Below are 26,850 nucleotides of genomic sequence, written 5' to 3'. Positions count from 1 at the left end.
GAAGGAACCTTAAGTTACCAGTTCAAGTTCAGGCATGGTGTCAAACATCTTGAGTCTCAGCTTGTGTGAGGCTGAGTCTATGAACAGCCTGGGCTGTGTACCGAGTGTGCCACTGGAGTCACCCACCTAGTTCAGCTCTTCCACTCACCATCCTGACAGGGTTGGGACTGACTGGGAACCAGCCCTCCATAACACAACTAGAAATGTCACCTCAAAACGGGATACCGGGTAATCATTCACTAGAAAAGTCAAGCTGTTTGCATCAGTGTTAGTAATTTTCAGGTTTCAAACCAGAAAAAATTAGAAACCACATTACAGGTTGATTTTAATGAACACCAACAAAACGCTGTGTGTGTGTATGTAATCTTTATCAAATGCTTCAAAAACATACACACATAAATTCAAATCCAATACAGAATCTTGTAACATTATCTTTGTTCATCTCAGCAAAATTTGAGGAAATTTCTGAATAAAACTTTATATGTGGCCAGGTGGTGATGATGCACGCCTTTAATCCCAGCACTGGAGGCAGAGGCAGGGGGATTTCTGTGTAGGCCAGCCTGGTCTACAGAGTGAATTTCACGACAGCCAGGATTATGCAGAGAAATCCTGTCTCAAAAAACAAAACAAAACAAAAAGACCCCTAATACTTTACAATTCTACACATGTACACAGACATACGGTCATTTGGAAGGCAGAACATAGACACAGCATGAGTCTGAATGGGAAAAGTATGTATTTTTTGTAAAGCTTAGTGTTTAAAGAACACTATGCCAAAATAAGACGGAAGGAAAAGTGAGACTGGAATAACTCATTTATAAACACACAGTGTGAGATCGCCAGTCAAGGACAAGGAGCTCCGGGAGTCAGAGACACTCAGGCCTCTCCCGCCTCCCGCTCTGTGCTTGAGGTTCGTGGTCACAGGCACCTGTCTGGTTTTCAGGTCTTGATTATCATTACTTAGGGATGTCCTCCTTTCTTGACTGACTAACTCATCAGTTTCCACAGAGCCCTAGGAAAAAATGATGGTGAGCACAGACAAGGAAGAGCGGCACTCCTTGGGGCGGGACATCAGATGACAGGCCCAAGAGCGCCACTGCTAGCCGCCTGTCCTAACATAAAGGGAAGCGCCTGTTGCAGCTTAGTTGGAGTACTTGCCTAGCACTGTGAGGCTCTGGTTCAAGCCCAGCACTGTAGAAACAGGCAAGGTGGCAAATGTTTATAATCCCAGCACTTGAGAGTAGACGCAAGAACATGGACCACTGTCCCCCACACTCCACAAAACAAACAAAAAACAAGGGAACAAATCAGAGCTGACAATATGCTCGATACAAAAGAGATTGATAACTTAAGTTTCATGAATACACATGTTCACGTTTATACTAGAAAAATGGCAGGGAGGTGTGATGCATGCCTTTAATCCTAACAGGCAGATCTCTGTGAATTTGAGGCCAACCCGGTCTAAAGAGAAAGTTCCAGGACAAAGAGCTGTTATACAGAGGAACTCTGTCTCAAAAAACAAAACAAAATGAAAACAAAAACAAACAAAAGAAAATAAAAATGACAAGAGCTCTATATCACAAGATTAAACTCTTTCCATTAAACGTCACGCCATTCCCCTGCCCTCTACACCCTAATGACGGAAGTTCATATTGGTATCCAACAGGGACCAGAAACTAAGCAGATTGCTGCTCAACTTCATGTCTGGCAGGATCTGAGGGTGCCATACTGCTTGGGCCAATACAGGGGGCTGGAATTCCACTTTAGGGCCTGGTCACCCAGCATGCCCCCTCCCACCATTCACAGAAGACCTTCAGTGTCTAGTCATGTCCCCTTCAAAGGGCAGTCGTCAAGAGGACGGAAGCAGCAGCCAGCAGATGTGGAATGCTCCTCCTACTTCAGAATGATGTGATAGCTATCACTGGTTTCTGCTGTAAAAAAGATGGGAGAGAAGAGTGAGTTTTGTTTGTTTGTTTTCTTTGTTTTTATTTTTTTGTTGTTGTTGCTGTTGTTTTCGAGACAGGGTTTCTCTGTGTAGCCCTGGCAGTCCCGGAACTCACTCTGTAGACCAGATTGACCTCAAACTCACTGAAATCCACCTACCTCTGCCTCCTGAGTGTGTCAAACCACGGCCTAGCAAGAAGGGGTGCTCTTTAGCCACCTTTAGAACAGTAAGGAAGAAAATTATCTTGTGTGAGAGAATACAGAGTCAAATCGGATGGCCAGGTGTGGTGGCACAGACCTTGGTTCCCACTCTGCAGGAGGCAGGAGCAGGTAAAGTAAAGGTATCAATCTTACACTTTTCCTGGGCCAGAGATACACAGAACGAGGCAGTTTACATCAAACACGCTCACCAAGATGAAACATTGGTATTCTACAATGTACTATGTTGCAAAGCAATAACACTAGAAAGATTAGGCCTATTAAATGCTTTACAAATATTTATAATTACACTTTTTTATTTTTGGGGTGTGTGTGCCATGGCACGCATGCACTTGGAGGTCAGAGAACAATTTGTGGGAGTTGGTTCTTCTCTTTCACTACATGAGTTCTAGAGACTGAACCCCAGTCATCAGGCTGGGTGCCATCCCGCAGCTCTTCTATGCTTTCTATTTATTTGTTTTAAAGGGTTACTTTATTTTTTAAAGTTTTTATTTTTATTTTGTGTGTGTATGTGTTGCCTACATGCATGTATGTGCATCACATGTGTACCTGAAGTGCCCTCTAAGGCCAAAAGTGTTGGACCCCCTTGAACTGTAGCCATAGACAATTATTATCCACATAGTATGTGGGCTGGGAACCAAACCTGGGTCTTCCCCAAGAGCAGTAAACACTCTTAACCTCTGAGCCACCTCTTCAGGCCCTGCTTATTTGTTTCTGAGAGAGGATCTTACATAGTCCAGGCTTGTTTCAAACTCACTACATAGAGAATAACGCTGAACTCATAATTCTTTTGCCTCCACTCCCTAAGTGCTGGGATTTCAGGTTTGTGTCACTACACATGGCTTTTAAATACTCTTCTTTGGGGGGAGAGGGATCAAAGGGTCTCTCTATGTAGCCTTGGCTGTCCTGGAACTAACTATGTAGATGGGGCTAGCCTCAAACTCACCAAGATTGCACTGCCTTTTCTGCTGAGTGCTGGCATTAAGCATTATTGATTTTCAGCATTTTCAACTTATACTGGGCTTACCAGAATGGGGCCTTACCGTAATGAATAAGTATGTGTAATAAAAACAACACACCTGGATTTCCTCCTTTGCTAAGGGAAGCTGAAAGAGAATGGTAGTGCTGCCAAGTATGCTTTCCTCAAATAATGTCAGGAAGCCGCTTCACAGAGAGAACAATAACCAAGCTTCTCTCCAAACACTCTTCCCATCTCCCTCTTAGGGAAGAAAATATGCAACCGGGAGCGATGCACATGCCTCTAATCCAAGCACCAGGGAGGCTGAGTTAGGAGTTTCCTAGTCTGAAGTCAGCCTGCATTTCATTAAATGAAATGCAGACCACATTAAAATAAAAAAAAAAGTTTGTCTACTTTACCTCACAAAGGTAAAACATTAAAGATCTTTTTGTTGTTTAAGAACTAGAATTCATACCAAGGTCTTGTGTATGCTAAGTTAAAACCCTAGTCTGGAAAACCTTTAAAATTCCTTACAAAGGGGGCTGTGGAGCTAACGAATAAAGTGCTGTACTTGATTCCCAGAACAAATATAAAAAATGTCCTGTACTGATGGTGCTGAGTGCATTTAGTCAGAGTGCTGGGAAGGTAGAGACACATCTCTAATGGCAGTCAGTCTAGCCTTCTTGGCAAGGTCTGGGCCAGTAAGAGAGGTTGTACCAAAACAAACAAACAAAGCAAAAAACAAAACAAAAACCCAATGGAACTGGAACTCAGTGGTAAGAACACTTGTTGACTTGGATTTGGTTTCCAGCATCCATATGGCAGCTCAGAACAGTTTTTAATTCCCGTTTTGACCAACACAGCCCCCCTGTTAATACATGGTGCACATTACATATACTCAGGCACATACACAAAATAAATAATGTTTCTAAAGGGGGGTTAGAGAGATATCTCAGTGGTTTAAGCACTGGCTGCTCTTCTAGAGAAATGTAGTTCAATTCTCAGCACCCATACAGCAACTCACAGATTTCCAACTCTCGTCCAAGGCATCTGAGGCCCTTCTCTGGCCTCTCAGGACACTGAACACATGTGGTGCACAGATATACATGCAGGCAAAACAGCTATACATGTAAAAATAACACTTTATAATTTTAATAGATTTATATTAAAATAGAAAAAATAAATTTAAAATAGGTGGCTAGTGCCTAAGTAACACTACCTGAGACCGTCCTCTGGCTCAACACATGCATGTTTACCAAGATGCATGTACTCACTCTCTTGTACTTATTTTGGGTTGACTATAAGGTTCAGTGGGGTAACGGTACTTGCTGCCAAATCTAATGACTTGAGTTTGGTTCCTAGAACCCACAAGGTGGAAGGACAGAACCAACTTCTATAGGTTGTCATATGATCTGTGTGTGCCATGGCACATGATAACCCATCTCATACACACGTAAACAGACAATAAGTGTTAAAGCATGTTTTAGTATTTTATTACCTTTCATTGTGTCCAGGATAAAGCAGGCTTCTTCCTGAAAGTTCTGTATCATCTGAAAAAAGCAACAAGATTTGCTGATCAATGTTTCTTTTCACATGAGGCTTTTCATGACATTGTCCTGAAGTAGAAATTAAGCTCTTTTATTTCTTCTGATAGTGTAAAATTTTATAACTAAGCTTTTGACCAGTATAAGAAAAACACTGTAGCTCTAGTTAGCTTAAAGATATCCATTAGTCAGCAAGCTTCAAATTAAAAAATCCATAAATTCCATAAGTCAGAACAACTAACTCTGAATACTGCCTTAATATCACTTACTTTGGAAGGTACTGGCAATGTCTAAAATCCAAAAATTTTTCAAAATAAATCATAACTTTACAAACTAGTCTATTTTTAAGCTAAAATAGCTTTACCTGAGCCTTCCTTCAAAATCAATAGCAAAAGAAACAAAGCATTTGGAAAATGTGGTGCTGAACAAGTCATGGTAGGAGATAAATGTACTAACTTCCACCTCAAGTCAGACCTCTTTCTGCTCCACAGCCCTGAAGAAAGGCGAAGAACATCCTTTAAGCAGTCCAGAGCAGCAGCTGCCTCAAAAGAGCTCTAACCTCAGAAGGGTTTGGGGAGCATGGCCAAAGGAGTCAGATTCCTTTATTTCAAAAGAATTATTTATTTTACATAGCTGATCATTTTTCCTGTATCCTTGTCTGTGAACCGCATGCATGCCTGACCCCTGCAGAGGTCAGAAGAAGGTATCAGATCCCTTGGAAGTGGAGTAGCAGTAGGTTGTGAGCTAACATCTGAGTGCCCAGAACTGAACTTAGGTTCTCTCACAGAGCAACGAAAGCTCTAAACCACTGAGCCCTCTTCCAGCCTCTGTCCAGACTCCACCTTTGATGGAGAGTGAAGTGGCCCCTCAAGCGGCGCTGCTACCTGCAGCCCTGCTCCCGCGCTGTGCTACTGCTGCAGACACCTTTTCTCTAGGTGGTCAGTGTCCAGGGAGCGCCGATGAGGTCAGCACAGTTTCCAGGGACTGAAAAGGAAGTCTTTCTCCAGGAGAATCACAAATCCAGGGCTGTTTGAGCTGCAGAGTGAAATTGTCTCAAAAAGCAAAGGAGGGCAGACTCCAGCCCTGAGTGTTTGCCTACCAGGCATGCCTGTCCTGGCCTCTAGGCTCAACTCCAGCATTTCAAAAGACAAAAACAAAGACACTCCTTTCTTTTTACTTATTTTTTTTTCTCCCCTGAGATAGGGTTTCTCTGTGTAACTCACTCTGTAGACCAGGCTGGCCTCACTTAGGGATCCTCATGCCCCTATCTCCAGAGAACTGGGATTAAAGGCTAAAACACTCCTTTGTAGTCTCTGTGGTCCTATCACAGGGTTTGTTTACAAGACAGGCTCCTAACTCCATGACAAAATGTGCCAGGCCCAGCTTTATGCAGGAAACCACAGCTGCTGAGAGAGCTCCAGGGTGTGAGACCTTCTCATAAAAGCTGGGTTTGGTAAGTTCCTCCTGTAGGCCATCTACAACAATGGTTTGTAATGTGGAACATGCACTTCTTTGGATGAACCCCAAGACTTTGTAAGAGGTACAAAGATATTAACAGGCTCATATAGGAGACCTGACTTCCAGATCTCCAACTTCCAAATACCTTCCTCTACATGTGAGTGTCAGTGTCCAACTTGAGTGACCCAACCACAGTTGTCAAAAGATGGATGGCTTGAGTCAGGCAGTGGTGGCGCATACCTTTAATCCCAGCACTCGGAGGGCAGAGGCAGAAACCCTGTTCTGAAAAAGCAAAACCCAAAACCAAACCAACACAAAACAAAAAGATGGATGATGCTGAAGCAATATCATTATATAATTTTTGGTACATAACTAAGAAATTAAAAAAAAACCAAATTCAGTGATTCTGTTCTAGCAAAACCCCATCCATTCCTGCTTCTAAAAGTCCAATGCACTATCCATCCCTGTCTCTCAATGTAGGAAAATCAAGTTCACGGGGCTTCTATCCAGAGCGGAAAGTGGGACAGAACTGTTGCCATTTTCACAATTCGGGGGCAGCATTCAACTACAGACTAATTAAGCATGTATAGCACGGGCAAAGGGAACTGGGTGATTTCATCAGTATCTCTAATAGATGGATGAGGCCTCGCTGGTATAGTAATGGTCTGGCATGCATTAAGCCGTAGGTTTGACCTCAGCACTGCACAATTGAGCATGCTAGTGCACACTGTAATCACAGCATTTGCAACATGGAGGCAGGAGTTCAAGATCATTCTTTTTTGTTTGTTTTGCTTTTTACTTTTTTAAACAGGGAAAAGCTTTGGAGCCTGTCCTGAAACTAGCTCTTGTAGACCAGGCTGGCCTTGGACTCATAGAAATCTGCCTGTCTCTGCCTCCCGAGTACTGGGGTTAAGGGTGTGTGCCACCACTGCCTTGGCTTCAAGATCATTCTTAAGTGTATGGTGAGTTTGAAGTCAGCCTGCCATACATGAGATCCCATCTTAAAAATCAAAAACAGAACCCCCATAAGAGATGCATGTATAATTCTTTTTCTCCTCTTTTGAGGTTTTAAGGATTAAATTCAATGCCTTGTACACATGCCAAGCATGTTTACCTCTGAGCTGTACTTCAACCCTCTAACTTGATATTTTATAAATACCTACTTCTTGTTTTTGATCATCTCTGTAACTGATGATAATTCTATTAAGAAGAAATAAGTTTTCAACTTGTATTGAAGCAAGTTATTTAGATTAAACAAATTTTTGTTTCAAGGAAGTACAGCAGGACAAAAATTGGGATTTTCAAGCATAAAAACGTAAATTTAAAAACTACGGGAGGACTAGAGAGTGGTTAAGGGTGCTTGTTGTTTTTCCAGAGGACCTGGGTTCAGTTCCTACCACCATTAGGCAGCTCACAACTACCTGTAACAGCAGCTCCAGAGGACTGGACACCCTCCTCTGATCTCATACACACACACACACACACACACACACACACACACACCCCATTTAAAAACAAAACAAAAACAACTCTGTGGAAGTCAGGCTAACACACATTTATAATCCCAGCAACAGGGAAGCAGAGGTGGGAGGATCAGAAGTTTAAAACCATCCTTGGCTATCAAGAGGCAGGAGCAACGGTTAAGTCAGTGGTAAAGTGCTTGCTGTGGCCTGTGAGTAAGGCCCTGAGTTTTAATTCCTAGAACCCACATAAAAGTTGAGCATAGTGGCATGTGCCAGTAAACCAGCAGGTCCTGGAGCTCATGACTGGCTTTACATGGGTAGTGGGGGATCCCAATTCAGGCCCTAACATCTGTTCAGCAAGCTTTTTACCAACTGAGCCATCTCCCTAACGCCATTTTAAAATGGGCTGTGTGTGTGTCTAGGAATGACATTTTTTACTCAAGTGAGAAAACTTGTAATTGTTCAAACTTTTTTAAGTTGACCTAAAAATGTGCAAAGGATACATGGTTTTGTGTGTGTGCACGTGTGCGCACCCGCATGCACACATGCATGTGTATGAGGTGCATATGTATGTGTGGTGTATATATGATATATACGCGCACGTGTATGAATATATAATCACACAGAGGCAAACTCTAGTATCAGGTGTCCTCTATCACTGCCCACCTTATTTTCTAAAGAATCTCACTGAACCTGGAGCTCACTCCACGATCTGGTCCCATCAGCTGGGCTGGCAGAGCACAAGCTCCAGCGACCCTCCTGTGCTAGGGTGACAGCACATGGAGGATGAGCACAGCCATCTTTAAAAGAAACAAAAACAAAACATGGTGCTGGGATCTGAACTCTTATCCTCACACTTGTGCAGCAAGTACTTATAACTGCTGAGCCACCTCTCCCTCACCAGATTTTGGTTTTGTCTGTTTTTGAGGAGGGAGGGGGAGTCACCATTTCATGTATACCAGGTGGGCCTTGAACTTACTACATAGAGATGAAGTTGTATTCATGATTTTCTTGCCTCTACTTCTCTTTGTGCTGGGGCTACAGGGGTGCATCAACACCCCCAAATTTAAACATAATTTTTAAAAATTAGGAGGTAAGCAACAACAAAACTAAGGATGCTGAGGCAGGAGGATCATGTGAACCCACAAGTTCAGGGTCCGTCGGGCCAAAATTGCAAGACCATGTCTGTTAAATTTTTAAAAGAATTAAAATTAAAAAGCTAAACCTTTCAGTAGAAAACAGAGTCCAACCCTGGCAGAGTACTCTGGTCTTGGTGCCGTCACAAACTAGGGTACAGCAGGTAACTCAACAGGACTGAGAAACTGACCTCATCACTGATGAGCACATGGATCCCTGTTGGCCCTTGCTTGTAAATCTGGCTGATCTGGTGAGGAGAAATACTGAAAAGTTGAGCAATTTTTTCTGTTAATTCAACAGCTGTCAGTTCTTCTAGATAGATAGCATGGTACACTGCAAAAGAAAGCACAGCAGTCAGTGCAAAGGCCGACGGCACCTGCAGGTGGCTGCTTGTTTTAGAGACCCACACATCACACAGCCGGCCTGCAGACCCTGCCTCCACTGCCCCTTTTCAATGTGAACTAGGACAAGTTACTCAAAAAATCTAGTCCTTTCCTTTTTCTAAAGACTGGGGGAGAGAAAATCTACAGCACGATAGACATTACTGGTTTTAAGAATTCAAGCATAGCCAGGTGGTAGCGCACACCTTTAATCTCGGCACTCGGGAAACAGAGGCAGGAGGATCTCTGTGAGTTCGAGACCAGCCTAGTCTACAGAGCGAGTTCCAAGACACCAGGGTCACATAGAGAAACACTGTCTCAAAAAAACAAACAAAAAAGCCCAGAGACAAATATTGGGGTTCAAGCTGAAGACCAGAAAAGCAAAGCAGCCAACCACTACAGATATCTTTCACCTCTACCAACTCTGCAGACCGAAAGGGCGAGATCCTGTCTCCATGAATCCTCAGACTGCACCAAGACTGCACTGAACTCGTGCCTTATATTCCTCTCTAGTGCTGGGATCAAAGTCGTGACCTCTGTTTCTCTATTAGATTGATTCACTTTCCTGTAGCTCAGGGTGGCCTTGAGTCCTGGGATTAAAGGTGTGTGCCACCATTCCCTGGCCTGTATGGCTGACTAGTTGTAGCTAGCTTTGTTCTCTGGTCTTCAGGCAAGTTTTATTTAATAAAATGCAAATAAAATATCACTATATAAGCATATAAAAAGTACTGGAATAGCACCTGGCATAGATTATGAGCTCAATAAATGTGGGCAATTGCTATTACTTCCAGAACTCTAATGCTGAACTGTTCTAAACTCTATTACACCTGCCCATGAGTCATCACTTCTTTCTCCCTACCTGTGCGGGTCTGCCTAGAACAACCTACCGAAGAAAGTACCATTGGAATCTCCATCTTCCTGCTTCTGTTGTGGTGGCTGCTGCTGCTCCCTCAACTGCAATGATTCCTGACAGACATAGATGGTTAGCCGTGGACGCACCATCCTGTGAGGGAAGAAAAGGACTGTCGGCTTTCCACTGCCTTCCCATTGTAAGCACGCAGACAGGTAGATCTGAGTCCTACGTCACCGAGCAGAGCAGAGAGGAACTCTATTAGTGCTGCTTCCTCATCTCAGTGGTGGGCTCTGTTGATTAAGCTGACTGGTTCCAACAAGAGATACCATTTAAGCTTCGAAATTCTGCTCTCCCTGAAGTTAGACTTGGGGTTAGAATTGTGGCTCAGTATTAGACTATTGGCTTGGCATGTTTAAGGCCCTGGGCTCTGCTCTCAGCATTGAAAGGGAAAGGGTAGAAGAGGAAAAGTAGGAAGAGAGGGGAAGAGAACACTAATGTTAGCTTAGACCTGGCAATTGAGGCTCCTCATTCTCCCAAGATTTCTTCACTGACTTTGACTATTGTTTCTTTGCATGACAATGTAGTGCCTACAGTCAACCGAGTTTGTGAGTTTTGGAGTTATGGTTAGAAATATTCAAAATGTAAGAGTCACCGTTTTATGTAAGGGTCAGGTTCTAGATATAATCTTTACTTAAAAATACTAATATATGACGGGCAAGATGGCTCAGTTGGTAAAGCGCTTGTCACTTGAGAGAGAGGGAAAGAGAGAGAGGGAGGGGGAGAGAGAGAGGGATGGAGGGAGTGAGGGAGAGAGAGAGGAAGAGAGAGAGGGAGGGGGGGGAGGGAGAGAGAGAGGGAAACACTGCACAGTAAAGTGGATGATCTCATCTTCCCTAGCGCCTGCCCACCTGCCCGAGCAGCCTCTCTCCCTCCCACTTACTCTCAGCACTTCTTCATCTGGTCACCTCGTTCTTTTCCATTTCTAAACACTTCTTAGATAACACCCTTAAAAATAAAGGATCTGTTACTAACTTTTAAATTCTCATTTCTATTACCTATTATATTTATTTTTGTTGCATTAGAGATTGAACCCAGGGCTTTGCACATGTGAGGCAAAGGTTTTTCCGCTGAGCTACAGCCCCAGTCTTTGAAAAATCTTCTTTCCTTGGGTCAATTTCTGACCACTAGGCCATCTCTCCAAGTTCATGCTTGAATTAAAAATTGTGTGTGTGTGTGTGTCTGTATCTGTATGCCCACAGAGACCAGGAGAGGGCTTCAGATCTCCTGGAGCTGGAGTTCCAGGTAATTGTGAGCCACCCAATGTGGGTGCTGAGAACCAAACACAGGTTCTCTAGAAGAGCAGGAAACACGCTGAACTCTGAACCATCTCTCTTGCCCTTAACCCTTGAATTTTTATCTCCTTCTGTGGTGGTTTGAAAGAAACATGGTCCTCAAAAGGGAGTGGCACTATTAGGAGGTGTGGCCTTGTTAGAGGAAGTGTGTCACTTAGGGGCGGGCTTTGAGGTCTCTTGCTCAAGCTTCACTCAGTGTGACACTGAGACCATTTCCTGTCGCCTGCAAAATGAGATGTAAGACTCTCAGCTACTACTCCAGCGTCATGTCTGCTGCACACATCCATATTCTCTGACATGATGATGATAATGGACTGAACCTCTGAACTCTAAGCCACCCCAATTAAATGTTTTTCCTTTATAAAAGTTGCCATGGTCATGGTGTCTCCTCACAGCAACAGAAACCCTGACTAACACACTTTCCTTTAAGTTTTCCAAAACTGCCAGGGTGGCAGCACATTCCTGTAACTTCAGTGTCAGAAGATAAAGGGAGACTAGGAACTCAAAGCTTTATCCTCAGATTCATACAGAGGTTGAGGCCAACCTGAGTCATATGAGACTGTGTTTCAAAAACAAAATTTCCGAGACTACAGTCAGTTCAATGCATTATGTTTGTGAGGTATAGAGATACAAATTCTTCATAATTTATTTATTCACTGATTCGATTCTGTTATCACTGATCTAATTTTCCCCCTATCAATTATTATTACTAAGCCAAACATGATACTACATGCCTGTAATCCCATCACTTACATGGTTGGGGCTGGAAGCTCTGAGTCCAAGGCTAACTAGGCTACACAGCAAATTCAAAAAAATAAAAAATAAGAAACATTTAAAAACAAAAAAATAGAGCCGGGCGGTGGTGGCGCACGTCTTTAATCCCAGCACTCGGGAGGCAGAAACAGGCGGATCTCTGTGAGTTCGAGGCCAGCCTGGTCTACAAGAGCTAGTCCCAGGACAGGCCCCAAAACTACAGAGAAACCCTGTCTCAAAAAACAAAAAACCAATCAAACAAACAAACAAAAACCAAAAAAATAAAACAACCCCCCCCCCATCTCAAAAAGGATTAAGATGACCCTTTTTTCTCTTGAGACAGGGTTTCACACTACATAGCTGATCTGGAACTTAAATATATACACACTCTCTCTCCACAGTGTCCTTTCTAACTACATCAGCATATTCTATAGACCACAAACTTGCTTTATTTTGTTCGTTTTGTTGAGACATGGTCTCTGGTACTCCAGGGTAACTTGAAGCTACACAGTCAAGGATGGCCTTGAGCTCTTGGTCTTCCTGCCTCATCCTAGGACCTGAACTATAAGCTGAGCCACGTGCAGCTTGTCTGTGTCCTTTCAGAGCTCGTAGCACTACCTAAAACACCTACTGCTCTTCACTATGGGCACACTGTCATCAGTGTACCCCACAACCTGCAACAGTGCCTGTCTTCTCATAGAGACACTAACTATTTACCCAAGGAAAGGACCTGGACACTCTGAGAACTGCCTATCACAAGGAGTTATTTGGATCAAATGTAAGAAATAATATTCTACATTTATGTTTACTTGGTACACAATGGGATTTTTTAATAAAGTTTTTTTTTCTTTTAAAAGAAATAAAAGATTTCTTTAGCATGCACGCATGTTGTGTGCAAGTGTGTGTCTATGTGTTTGTAGTGGGGGCACATCTCAGAGTACATGTGGAGGGTGGAAGTCAAAGGACAACTTCTGAGAACGAGTACTTCCTCCGTGTGCTTTCATCTCTTTACCTACTGAATTCACTGGATCAAGACTAGAATTTTTGAGACAAGGTTTCTATGTAGCTTTGGAGTCTGTCCTGGAACTAGCTCTTGTAGACCAGGGTAGTCTTGAACTCACAGAGATCCACCTGCCTCTGCCTCCCGAGTGTTAGGATTAAAGGCGTGCACACCACTGCCCAGGTAGAACTTCTTTTTTTTTTTTAAGTTTTGACAAGATGTATTTATCTGTGTAGAATATTGTGAAAAATTCCAGAATGTAAATTCATGTGAAATCCAATCTGACTGGTATCTTAACCACTGGCATCTTAGAACACATACCGGCCTTTTAATGCATTAAAAAGTCTGATTCCATCTGCAGGGCCGCAGATTTGGATCACATCATCTCTAGTTAGTTTCAATAAATCTGCCCCTGGAATAAATACGGGACAAAAAGGTTAACAATAAAGGCAAAAATTACTTTCGTAAGTGACTTTTAAAGTGGACTCTACTTTGAGGACACCTCATCAGCAGTCCGTTAGAGTCTTCTGCAGTGGACAAAGCCCTTGTGACCTGGCCTCTGCCTCATCTTCTGTCTCAATCCTCAGCCAATTAACTTTTCCACTTAACCCTCCGCTTTGACCAGACAGGGTGCTAAACAGGCCGCTTGCTTTTTCTGCCAGAAACACCTTCCATAGTATGACAGACTCAGACCAGCCCCTCCCCAGCTTCACCTCACACACTGCTGCACTAGTACTTACCTAGTAGGTTCCATCTGGATTTTTCTTTTACACACATGATAAAAGAGTGCTCTCATTGGTACATCTTATCAACTATATGTTCCTACACAGATGCACACAGAGGCCCCTTGATAAAGTATTATACGGAATACCCATTTAAAAAGTGCTATACAGAATAAACATTTTATGGTTTAAATGAGTTCAAACTGAAAGTTGCTTCTTTTTTTTAATTATTTATATTTGTGTGCATTGGTGTTTTGCCTGCATTTTAAGTCTCTGTAAGAGTGCCAGGTCCCTTGGAACTGCAGTTACAGACAGTTGTGAACTGCCATGTGGGTGCTGGGAATTGAACCCATGTCCTCTGGAAGAGCAGTCAGGGTTCTTAACCACTGTGCTATCTCTTCAACCCCGAAGCTGCTTCTTTTTAAGAGTCTCCCAGTATAATCGTAGCCAATTCAAAGTGTTTAATGAAATTCATTTTATCAGAAAAAACAGACTGAGACACCGCTGCACACCACATGTACACCAAAAGGCCCTACAATGCACATGAGTACCCCATGCTGGAGAAGGCAAAAAGAAAAACTAATCTAACCTGAGAAGTTGGTGAAGAGTCTGGTGAATGTGGAAAACCGGTTTCGATGCAACCACTGTTGGGCTTCCTGAGGTGTGGTTGTTGGCAAGAGGTTCTGAAAGAGAATGCATTCTTTTGTATGCGAATAGTTTACCTGTTACCTCATTAGATAAAATAACCAATCACTTCTGCACTCTACAACCACACAGGTAGTGTCTGGAAACTGTTTCTATCACACAGGGTCTTCTCTAACCATAATAAAGATATTTCACTATCAAACTATAAGATCTTCATAGTCAAGGGATCCTGTAGTGGCAGCTACATGGGAAATCACATGAGCCTACAGCTCACACTAGACCAGCCTGGGCAATACAATAAGATCCATAAAAAAAGAAGAAACAGCCAGCTGGGGCAGGGTACACCTGTAATCCCAGCACTTGCAAGGCTGAGGCAGGATGACCACTATGCATCCTAAGCCAGTCCAAGCTGCAGAGTGAGTTCTCGGACAGCCTGTGATGTACAGTCAGAGTCTGGCTAAGAACAAGCAAACCAACACAACAGCTTTCAAGGTCCTGCTTGCACTTATTTTGTTTCGGTCCCTAGGATAATTTCGAGTTGGCTGAAATTCGGTAAGCGTGGGTGAATAACAGCCTCTAGTCAGCTAGCCCACTGGCATCTGGCAATCACAGTCACCACAACAGCACTGCACATTACGATAACTGACATTGCTTGAGACTTACGTCAGTGACTGGAGGGGGTGGCTCTGGCTGGTGGTTTGGTGAGCCATTTCTAAGGAGAGACATTGAAGATGAAAGGATGAGTCCATGGTACACTCTGTAGATTACCTCCTGCTTCTGTGTCATGGTGACTCTTAAGTTGAGAGCTAAAAGGATCTCTACTTTATCTGAAAACATTCTCTGACCCAGTGTTTCAGCTGTGTGCTGATTAACTCAGAAATTTCAGGGAAAGGGAGAAACTATGTCACTGAAACATTTTTTTTAATAACTGAGGAAACTAGGAAAAACATCAAAATATCAGTAAATAGAAACTGATAGATTAAACTATGGCATAATAAATATCTATAAGGGGCTAGAGATATAGTCAGCAGTAAAGCATCTCCTAGGCTGCATAAGGCTCTGAGCTCAACATAGGGAAAAACACTGGCTATAAAAGTCCTAGTGCTTCACTGCTATAATTATGCATCACTATATTAACCCTATCAGCAGCCACACATCCAACACAGAAGAATCAGAAGAAACTGTATGCTATGACCACACACGGGGCCGGGCACAGTGACCTGCGCCTTAAATCTCGGCACTCAGGAGGCAGAGGCGGTGGATCTCCATGAGTTCAAGGAAAGCCTGATCTACATAGTCAGTTCCAGGTCAGCCAAGGCTAAGTGAGACCCTACTCAAAAAATTCAAAGACAAACAAACCAAAGCAACAATAACAAAATAACTATTCTGCTGGGGGCTGAAGCCAGTTCCTTCTTTGCATGTGCTAGCAATTGCTATCCCACTGCACTACCTCAGTTCTTCAAAACAATTATTGTTCTGAGCTGCCATGTGGGTGCTACGAACTGAACTGGGTCCTTTCAGAAAAACAGTCAGTGCTCTGAACTGCCAAGTCATCTCTCTAGCCCCTAGTTGTTAGTTTTTAAATGTTGGTTAATTATTGTTGCTGTATGTATATGCTGCTGGGTGGTGCAGGTACGAGGACAGTCCTGTGGGGTCGGGTCTCCTTCCATCTTTACATGGGTTCTGAGGATCAAGGACTGCTGGGCTCGACAGGCAAGAACTGTTGGCTCAGGGCTATCTTGCTGGTCCAATTCATTTTTAGATCTACTTACTTACTCACCTGTCCGCCTGCCCGCCCATCCATCCATCCGTGAGAGTGAGTGTGTGTCTGTAAGAGTATACCCAAAGATCCATGTCAGTGTGTATACCTAATTATCTACCTACCTACCTATCCATCCATCTGTCAGAGTGTGTGTCTGTGAAAGTATACGCAGAGATCTGTGTCAGTGTGTATATTTAATTATCTACCTACTTACTTACCCACCCACCCATCCATCTACCCATCCATCCATCCATCTGTGAGTGTGTGTGAGTGCGCATGTATGTGTGTGTCTGTGAGATTATATTCAAAAATCTGTCAGTGTGTATACCTAATTATCTACCTACCCACCCATCCATCCATTCATCTGTGAGTGTGCATGTGTGTGAATATATTCAAAGATCTCTGTCAGTGTGTATACCTAATTATCTACCTACCCAACCATCCATCCATCTGTGAGTGTGAGTGTGCATGTGCATGTGTGTGAATATATTCAAAGATCTCTGTCAGTGTGTATACCTAATTATCTACCTACCCAACCATCCATCCATCCATCCATCCATCCATCCATCCATCCATCCATCCATCCATCTGTGAGTGTTAGTGTGCATGTGTGTGAATATATTCAAAGATCTCTGTCAGTGTGTATACCTAATTATCTACCTACCCAACCATCCATCCATCCATCCATCCATCCATCTGTGAGTGTTAGTGTGCATGTGTGTGAATATATTCAAAGATCTGTGTCAGTGTGTATACCTAATTATCTACCTACCCAACCATCCATCCATCCATCCACCCGTGAGTGTGTGTGTGTGTCTGTGAAAGTATATTCAAAGATCCGTGTCAGTGTATATACATAAATGTGGAAGCCAGAAGAGGGCACTGGTGAAGCTAAATTACAGGAGTTTGTGAGAGGTCTACCTGATTTCATGGGTGTAGGTTCTAAACTCTGGTTCTCACAACTGGGAAGCAAGCACTCTCACCTACTAAACCATATATATCTCTGGTTCCCCAATCCATTACGGTTAAAGTTGATTCAAAATTAGTGCTAATTTGTCATTCAATATTTATCTCCACAGTTTTGTTTTTCTTATAGTTTCTTTTATTTAATATTTATTTTCTCTATGAGAGAAAAAGTTAAGGAGAAAAAAAATGTAAAACTCAACCCTTAAACTGCAGGTATTTTAAACCACCTCCAAGTGGACAGTATCATGCCCCAAAGGATAATAAAAAAAAAAATCCTTTTATTTCAAGAGCTCCTCTGGTTCAGATGTAGTGGTGCACATCTATAGCCAGCTACCTGAGAGGCTGAGGCAGGAGGATGGTTGGCTCCAGGAGTTCAAGGCCAGCTTAGAAACAGAGCAAAGACCACTGTATACAAACAAACAAAAAATGAAAGATAGTGTAGCAATGGCAGCTCATGCCTATAATCCCAAGATTAGGGAGTCTGGCAGCAGGACTGCTGTGAACTTAGGGCTAGCCTGGCTATATTATAATTCAAGGCCAGCCTGGAATAGTATACAGCAAGGCCCTGTCCTAAAAAACAAATTCCTTTTTCTTCTTCATTTCTATCATAGTTATTCAAACTCAGTAATGACATCAGGGTTTTAGACAGATGTATTCCTTTTTTAACTAATACCAAAGAGTAACTGTTATATTCAAATATTTAAGGTACTTTTTAAATCTTGTAAGAAGTAGGTTAAACACAGTATAAACAAATCCAAACTGAAACATCACAGTCCAACAGTTTGTTCCTTCTTTTATATGCTTGTGGTTGTTGTTGTTGTGGTTTCCTTCTTCTAATATGCTTCTTAACTGTGATACTGAAGATCAAACCCAAGGCCTAATGCATGTCAGCCAAATGCTCTACTATTGAGTAACACTTCAGGCCTCATGACAATTCTTAAAACAAGGGAAAAAAATGTCTATACAATTGTGCTTCTAATTCCCAGGCCCACTCTCTGGGGCAAGTCTGAAAAGGAAAGGGAACAAACACAAAGCAAACAAGATAAGGTTCATCAAAACACCAAAACTAAAATCTCCCATAGAAGTCACCTGACACTATCTGATGCTACCTGACACTGACACCATGTGATACTACCTGACACCTTCTGATATCACCTGACACCATCTGATATCACCTGACACCTTCTGATATCACCTGACACCATCTGATATCACCTGACACCATCTGATATCACCTGACACCATCTGATATCACCTGACACCATCTGATATCACCTGACACCATCTGATATCACCTGACACCATCTGATGTCACCTGACACCTTCTGATGTCACCTGACACCTTCTGATGTCACCTGACACCATCTGATATCACCTGACACCATCTGATGTCACCTGACACCATCTGATATCACCTGACACCATCTGATATCACCTGACACCATCTGATGTCACCTGACACCATCTGATATCACCTGACACCATCTGATGTTACCTGACACCTTCTGATGTCACCTGACACCATCTGATGTCACCTGACACCATCTGATATCACCTGACACCATCTGATGTTACCTGACACCATCTGATGGTACCTGACACCATCTGATGTTACCTGACACCATCTGATGTTACCCGACACCATCAGATGTCACCTGACATCATCTGATATCACCTGACACCATCTGATATCACCTGACACCATCTGATGTCACCTGACACCATCTGATGTTACCTGACACCATCTGATGTTACCTGACACCATCTGATGGTACCTGACACCATCTGATGTTACCTGACACCATCTGATGTTACCCGACACCATCAGATGTCACCTGACACCATCTGATATCACCTGACACCATCTGATATCACCTGACACCATCTGATATCACCTGACACCATCTGATATCACCTGACACCATCTGATGTCACCTGACACCATCTGATGTTACCTGACACCATCTGATGTTACCTGACACCATCTGATGTTACCCGACACCATCAGATGTTACCTGACACCATCTGATATCACCTCACACCATCTGATGGTACCTGACACCATCAGATGTTACCTGACACCCTCTGATGTTACCTGACACCCTCTGATGTTACCCGACACCATCAGATGTTACCTGACACCATCTGATATCACCTGACACCATCTGATATCACCTGACACCATCTGATGGTACCTGACACCATCTGATGGTACCTGACATTACCTGATGTTACCTGACACCATCTGATATCACCTGACACCTTCTGATATCACCTGACACCATCTGATATCACCTGACACCATCTGATGTTACCTGACACCATCTGATGGTACCTGACATTACCTGATGTTACCTGACACCATCTGATATCACCTGACACCATCTGATGGTACCTGACACCCTCTGATAGCACCTGACACCATCTGATGGTACCTGACACCCTCTGATGGTACCTGACACCATCTGATGGTACCTGACACCCTCTGATATCACCTGACACCATCTGATGGTACCTGACACCCTCTGATGCTACCTGACACCATCTGATATCACCTGACACCGTCTGATATCACCTGACACCATCTGATGGTACCTGACACCCTCTGATATCACCTGACACCATCTGATGGTACCTGACACCCTCTGATGCTACCTGACACCATCTGATAGCACCTGACAACGTCTGATGTTACCTGACATTACCTGATGTTACCTGACACCCTCTGATGTTACCCGACACCATCAGATGTTACCTGACACCATCTGATGTTACCCGACACTATCTGATGCTACCTGACACCATCTGATGTTACCCGACACCATCTGATGTTACCTGACACCTTCTGATGTCACCTGACACCATCTGATGTTACCTGACACCATCTGATGTTACCTGACACCTTTTGATGTTACCTGACACCATCTGAGGGGAAAAGTTCTTAGATAAAACTCCATCTCTTTTCAGGAGAGTCCAAACCTTAACCAGTACAAAAATTGGTCAAAAGAATAACCAAATGGAAGCACTTATTAATTTGGAAAGAACTTGATAATGGAAATGTAATAAAAGAATATATATTTGGTTCAAATATAACCCAAATGCATTTCCTAGACTTACCCTTCCCCAAGAGAGAAACTGCTATGGGAACTGTTGAAGCCAGGTGATGGGGAATTGTTAACATAGGTGATCTCAGGCCATGGGGAACACTGAAAACAAAGGAGAACGTAGGGAACAAGAAAGGACGCTCTGTCAGTCAGTGCTCCCATAAACACTCTCACTTCACTAGCATATCTTCATCAGTCAAGAAAATATGCGCAGAACCAAGTTTAGACTAGGCTGGAAAGGAATATATACATATATATGTTTTTTAATTTATTTTTTCTTTTGTGAATGACACTTATAAGAATGGAGACGCAGCTCGGTAATAGAGAGCTTGCCTAACATACACAAGACCCTAAGTCTGATCCCAGCCCCACATAATGAATGAATGAATAAGAGTAAAAATTATGAACTGAAAAATCCTTTTACCTCTGTGAGTATGGTTGTTTCATAGGAAGGTTGATATTTCTCTTTTTCATGGGGTGTTCGTTTCTCCATTTTCTCTCTATCAGTTTTTTGTTTTCTGTCTGCACCTTTAGGCTGAAATGAGAAATAAGTTGCTTTAAATTCAAGTAATCATACTTTGACCCAGAAATAATACTTTAAAACTCTTAAATACTCACAAACGAAACAAATGTGTGAGTACGGTAATGTAAAGACTCTGTACATCACCCTCACCGTCTGAAAATAGGATATTTAAATGTTTGATGCAGTTGGAAAAATTGATAGAAAGACCACTAAAATACATGGCTAACTGAAAAAAAATAAAGTCTCAAAACCACGCATAAAGTATACTCCCACTTATGTTTCAAAGAAGAGAAAATATGTGTACCTATGCATACACGTTCATTAAAGAACAGAAGGGACCAGGAGCATGTATAACAAACTGTGACAATAGTAACCTCTGGAGAGAGGTTACAGGCTTGGGAAGAGTAAGTGAGGGAGGTTACAGTGCAGTGCTCCATGTATTTTAGATCACTGACTCATGGCCGCCCTTCCCTCCTTCCCAGCTTCCTTCTTGATTTTTTGAGATAGAGGCTTGCAATGTACCGTACTCCTAGTTCACCTGATCTTGATATGTAACCCAGGTTTGTACAGATTACAGCAATCTTGCCTCAGGCTAAGTGCTAAGACTATAGTTGTGAGCCACTACACTTGGCCTGAATTTCTTGCAATGAGAATATATTTATTCATATGATAAAAACAAAGACAAAGCAGGGGATGGTGGTACATGCCTATCGTCCCAGTACTTAGAGGCAGAAACAGAAGTATAGGGGGTTCAAGGACACCTTGACTACTTAGCAAATCTGAGGTCACACCTTAGAACCTATTTTTGCCTCATGACTGCCTCAAAACAACAAAAATAATAAATAGCAGAAACACAAACTATTCATGTACCTAAACCAATCAACTCTGCATGCTTACAAGTCAGCAGGCTTTAATGAGAAGCAGCTTGGCCTGCCATCTGCTTTCCGAGTTCTTGTTGCCCCACACCAATCCCCATGTAAACAACCCTAAGTGGTATTTCAGAGCTTGTCTCAGAATCTATCTCAGATAATTTGTAGTTCTGAAAACAGGCAAGTTGACTTATTATCTTGGCACCTCAAGTTAAAATGGAATGATAAAGAAAAAGGCTTTAGCTGGGCATGGCGGCACATACTTTTAATCTCAGCAGAAGCAGGCAGATCTCTGAGTTTGAGAACAACCTGATCTACAGAATGAGTTCTAGAACAGCCAGGGCTACACAGAGAAACCCTGTCTCAACACCCCACCCCAAAGAGGCCAGTGCATGGTTCAGGATACCTTGAAGACTTTGATCTGGCAGCTGGCTGAGTGTAAGTGCTCAGTGTATTCCCCATTCTCATTTTCCTTGAAGGTATCAATTTGTACTCGGAATGGCACCCCCTTCTCTCCACCATGCTTCCTCATAGTGAACTCTGTGCTGATGCAGTGCACCTGGAAGGAAGTGACACCATGGCTCCAGTGTCACAGGCCAAACTAGCCAGCCACGCTCTGGAGCAACTAACAGAGGCAAAACTTTTAATAGACATTTATCAATATATATTAAATTCTTTCCATTTCTTACAGTCTAATGGAGGAAATTAGAAACATTAGTAATTTACAAATGTAAGCAAGTAAATTTATAGATCAAATGCCATCAAAGACCCTGTCTCAAAAAAACTAAACAACAAAAAAGGCTGCTTGTAACTTAATGTATTAACTCCTCTGAGAACACTGAGCTGTCAAAACGTTAGTGAACCTTCATCTAGATTTAAAAAAGAGGCGCATTCAGGCTGGGAAAACAGTAAATACGAACGCTCAGATGTAATAGGGAAGATCTGCTTGGCTCCTGCTGACCACTCACTGGCTTGGCTTGGCTGCTTACTCACTCTAGGCCTCAGAGTCTAGTCTGGGGCTACACAGATGGCTCAGCTATTAAGAACACATTCTTTGTTGTTGTTGTTGTTCTTCAAATTTCTTTTTTTGTGTTATTTTTTAATTTTTCCATTCAAAAATTTACACTTCCTACCCTCTTCCCATTCCCCTCCCGCTCCCCCACTCCCCCTCCTCCCTTCCCCTCCCTCCTTAAGAGAAAGCAGGGAACCCTGCCCTGTGGGAAGTCAAAGGCCCTCCCCCCTTCATTCAGGCCTCGGAAGGTGTGCATCCAAATAAAGTAGGGTCCCAAAAAGCCAGTACATGCAGTAGAAACAGGTCCCAGTGCCTTTAAATGGCCCAAGTTCAGTTCCAACACTCACATCACGTGGCTCACAATTGCCTATAACTCCAGCTCTAGTGGGATTAAATGCCTTTGGCCTCTGTAAGTTAAGTAAATTTACAAACCTATTGCCATCAAAGACCCTGTCTCAAAAAAAAACCAAACCCTTTGTGGACACCTACACTCATGCACAAACCCATACTCTAATATACATAAACATAATCTAAAAATAATAAAGGATATTTTTAAATATAAAATTATAAATTAAATGTTTCAAAGACTCTCCCTGTTCTAAAGAACTATTATTCAAAGTCTTAAAACAATATTTACAAAGTAGTAACACAGTGATAACCTTAATGGTAAGTATTCAATGAACTGCTGGTTGAAATTATTACAAATAAACAAATTCTGAGGAGTTAACCCAAAGGACATAATCACATATGCAAATCAAACTTTAAGTATATGCGTGTCCAAAATAACTATGGATAACAATTAAAAAAAGAACAATTACCAGTTACATAATTGTTATGTAAATTACCTACAATCAATGAATGGTAGACAACAACATTCTAATTGTATAAAATCGGAAGAGCAATTAAAAGACTCTTCATGTTGAGATGCCTGAATCCGATAGGTTAGAACCCTGAAGAACAGAGGTACAAGTCAGTGAAAGAATGTGTGGTTAGCATGCAGAAGGCTGCAGGTTCGATCCCCAGCATGTGTAGCACATGTGCATGCACACAACTCATGTGCAAACAAGAATCTTTTGTTTTGAGATGGAAGTCTCTCTATGTAGTTCTTGCTGTCCTGGATCTCGATATGTAGATCAGGCCGGTCTCAAATTCATAGAGGTCTGCCAGTGCCGTAATTAAAGCATGCACTGCCATGTCCACCATAGTGTTGCCAGTTTATTGTTTGAGATAACAGCTCACATAGCTCTGACTGCCTTGAACTCACTAAGCAGCTTTGATCTTCCTACCTCTACTATCCAAGAGCTAAGATTAGAGGTGTGTATCACCACACCAGGTTTATGGGGTACAGGGGGTCAAATCTAGGGCCTCATGTATGCTAAGTAAGCACTCTACCAATTGAGCTACATTTCCAGGTCTGGTATTTGTTTAGTCTTTAAAAAAAACAAACCAGTAGTAGCAGGTGCTCTTTGTAACTGTATGGCGACTGCAATGCCTTACCTGAATAAACACAGACGTCCTCTTTGCAGGATCCCACAGGAACTCCACTGTATTTAGTTGGGTAGGATTGGCCCTGGGATCAATTATACCCACAGACATTGGAATATCTGAGAAATATAACAGGAATCACTGAACAATTCTGAGGACTCCTTGTTTTTGTTTTTAATATGGGGGTCTTGATGCACTGCCTAGGCTCAAGCAATTCTGCTTCAGTCACTCGAGAAGCTGGGACTGTAAGAATGTGTCACCACGCCCATCCGTGCCTTCCATGGTTTTAAGTAAGAGAGCAACTGACTGTGATGGATTAAGTCTATCTACTAGCTCTAATATGAAAATTAGGAAACTTTGGAGACTCAATCATCCTGCTTCTACTTCTTGAGAACTGGGTACAGAACTTACAAATAGTGTCAAATATAGAGAGTATTTGAATACTACTGGTAAAATGCATTACAGGCATTTCTGGGGAAAAAAAAAGATTAAAAATAGAACTGAAATATGGTCCAACACACCCACTTCTTAGTAATGAAACAGAAGCCTTGATTGTAGTGGCTCATATTAGCAGTCTGCACTCAAGACAGTCAGGAGGGTCGCCACGAGTTCAAGGCCAGCCTGGGCTACCAGCTACAGAGTGACATCTTGCTTCAGACAAACAAGAAACCAAAGCAGAGGCTCAAACAAATATTATTATGTCCATGTGCACAGGAATGGTATTCAAAAAAGCCCAACGGTAAAAGCTGTCTGTGTCGGGCTGGAGAGATGGCTCAGCGGTTAAGAGCATTGCCTGCTCTTCCAAAGGTCCTGAGTTCAAGTCCCAGCAACCACACGGTGGCTCACAACCATCTGTAATGAGGTCTGGTGCCCTCTCTGGTCTGCAGGCAGACATGTAGGCAGATATTGTATGCATATTAAATGAATAAATATTTAAAAAAAAAGCTGTCTGTGTCCCTCATAGGTGAGGGGTAAGAGGGGTAAACAGAATGTAGTGGACACTGGATCACTCTTCTGCCTTGAAAAGGAAAGAAATTCTGACACACGCTGCAACATGATTGAATCTTGAAAGGCTGATGCCAACTCACAGAAGCCAGTCACAAAGGACAAATACTGCATGAGGTGCCTGAAGCAGAAAATGACAGGGCAGGAAAGTGACTGACAGGCTGGGAATAAACAGAATGAAGAGCTATTTATGTGGAGTACAGATTTCTGTCTTGCAGGACAAAAAAAGTTCTGCAAATGGACAATAGTGATAATTAACAAAGTAAATGCACTTAATATTATTCGATGGTCTAAAATGGAAAAAATTAAGTTTTATATTATATATGAATTAAGTTTCATATTATATATTATATATGAATTTTATATTACCACAGTTCAAAGCAAATGCACTCTGAAACAACAGACAAACTGCTTTGGAACTCGATGCCCATGTCCTACTCAATCCTGATGCCAAAAGTGAAGCAGTAAGCCACTTCAGGGTCCCTGCTAATTAGCCTTGAAGCACTCCATCAGGACTCAATGGGGAAGCCTAATAGGAAACCAACTCTAGACGCAGGCAGATGTTCTCCAAGCAGCAGCTTCTTTTGACTCACCTATGTCAAGAATCCTGTCTCCAGGCCGGTTCCACCTCCAGCCTTCCAGCTGCTGGTGCTCGGTGTACTGCAGCCGCCTGTCGTGGAACACTACCCGAAATATGCTCTAAAGGAAGGACAATGTCAGTCCACAGGAGTCTAGAAAACCAGTTCAGACAAAAGAAAACTAGAGGAGTTAATGCTAGCTGGCTAGACACAATCCAGCGTTTCCTGTGCCTTTCTGAAGACGCCCAAGCTGTCTGCGTGTGTCTTAGATGTTCTCACACACGACCTCTGTGTTTGTTTCAGATGAGGATTAGAAGCCATATAGCCCAGACTGACATCCGACTTTCCATTTTAAGGCATAAACATGGATGCTTATCTGTGTGCACATGGGTGGGTGTATATGTGTGCATCTGGGGATGTACCACAGTATTCATGTGCAGCAGACAAAATGAGGGAGGGAGTCTCTTCTCTCCTTCCACCATGTGAGTCCTGGGAATCAAACTCAGGGTGCATGTCTGGCAGTAAGTACAGGGCATATAGTGAGCCATCTCTCTAGCCCTTGGTACCAGACTCTTGATCCTCCTTCCTCAGCCTCCCAAATGCTGGGGTCATACATCATCTTTACAGTTAACTGAGAATACACTCTTAAGTGAAGTCAAGAGGGTCTCACTGTGTAGCCCAGTCTGATCTCAGACATACTATAGCCTTGGACTCCCAGTCCTCCAATTAGTACATTATGTGAAGTACTTTTTCTTTTTGTAATGCTTATTACATTTCCCTCTTTCTTTCCTTACTGGGGTGGGGGTGTATGCACACCACAGATTCCTTACACCACATAGGTGCCAAGGACAGAAGTATTTTATTCTTGGCAGCAAGCATTTTCACCTGTTGAGCCATCCTGCTAGCCTTATGAAGCATTTCTATCACATCACGTAATTCAGCCTAAGCCTCCAGGTAGGTATGAAACACATACTAGGACCCACTCACCAATCCTACATACACCTATAAACACTGAGGGTCGATAGACTACTCCCGGCTATGTTCCTTATGCTGGCCTCCCTTTGTGGAGGTAGCTGCCAGCCACCCCCCCACACACTCTTACAGGCGCTGATAAAACT

General features: G+C 42.7%; 1 protein-coding gene across 6 annotated transcripts in view; it reads right to left on the bottom strand.

The window, feature by feature from the left end:
- Positions 1–347: 347 nt before the first annotated feature.
- Positions 348–26,850, bottom strand: part of Tfcp2 (transcription factor CP2) — a 45,850-nt gene continuing 19,347 nt past the window's right edge. For 3 of the 6 annotated variants that reach the window (XM_048446192.3, XM_048446226.3, XM_087899299.1), the window contains 13 exons: positions 25,748–25,853; positions 24,162–24,268; positions 22,059–22,211; positions 20,685–20,795; positions 20,274–20,362; positions 16,209–16,256; positions 15,092–15,140; positions 14,373–14,466; positions 13,383–13,473; positions 9,991–10,106; positions 8,914–9,056; positions 4,620–4,671; positions 348–1,931 (listed from right to left, as the gene is read on the bottom strand). In XM_048446192.3, coding sequence (XP_048302149.1) covers positions 1,894–1,931; positions 4,620–4,671; positions 8,914–9,056; positions 9,991–10,106; positions 13,383–13,473; positions 14,373–14,466; positions 15,092–15,140; positions 16,209–16,256; positions 20,274–20,362; positions 20,685–20,795; positions 22,059–22,211; positions 24,162–24,268; positions 25,748–25,853 — 1,197 coding nt within the window. In that variant the 3' untranslated portion in view covers positions 348–1,893. The remainder of the gene's footprint in view (positions 1,932–4,619; positions 4,672–8,913; positions 9,057–9,990; positions 10,107–13,382; positions 13,474–14,372; positions 14,467–15,091; positions 15,141–16,208; positions 16,257–20,273; positions 20,363–20,684; positions 20,796–22,058; positions 22,212–24,161; positions 24,269–25,747; positions 25,854–26,850) is intronic. The other 3 variants (XM_085678607.2, XM_048446207.3, XM_085678608.2) reach the window with 3 other exon arrangements.

Source organism: Myodes glareolus, chromosome 19, assembly GCF_982192425.1.
Source record: "Myodes glareolus chromosome 19, mMyoGla1.1, whole genome shotgun sequence".
Lineage (NCBI taxonomy): Eukaryota > Metazoa > Chordata > Mammalia > Rodentia > Cricetidae > Myodes > Myodes glareolus.
Note: the sequence above shows the minus strand (reverse complement) of the source record. Positions and strands in the feature narration are given on the sequence as shown.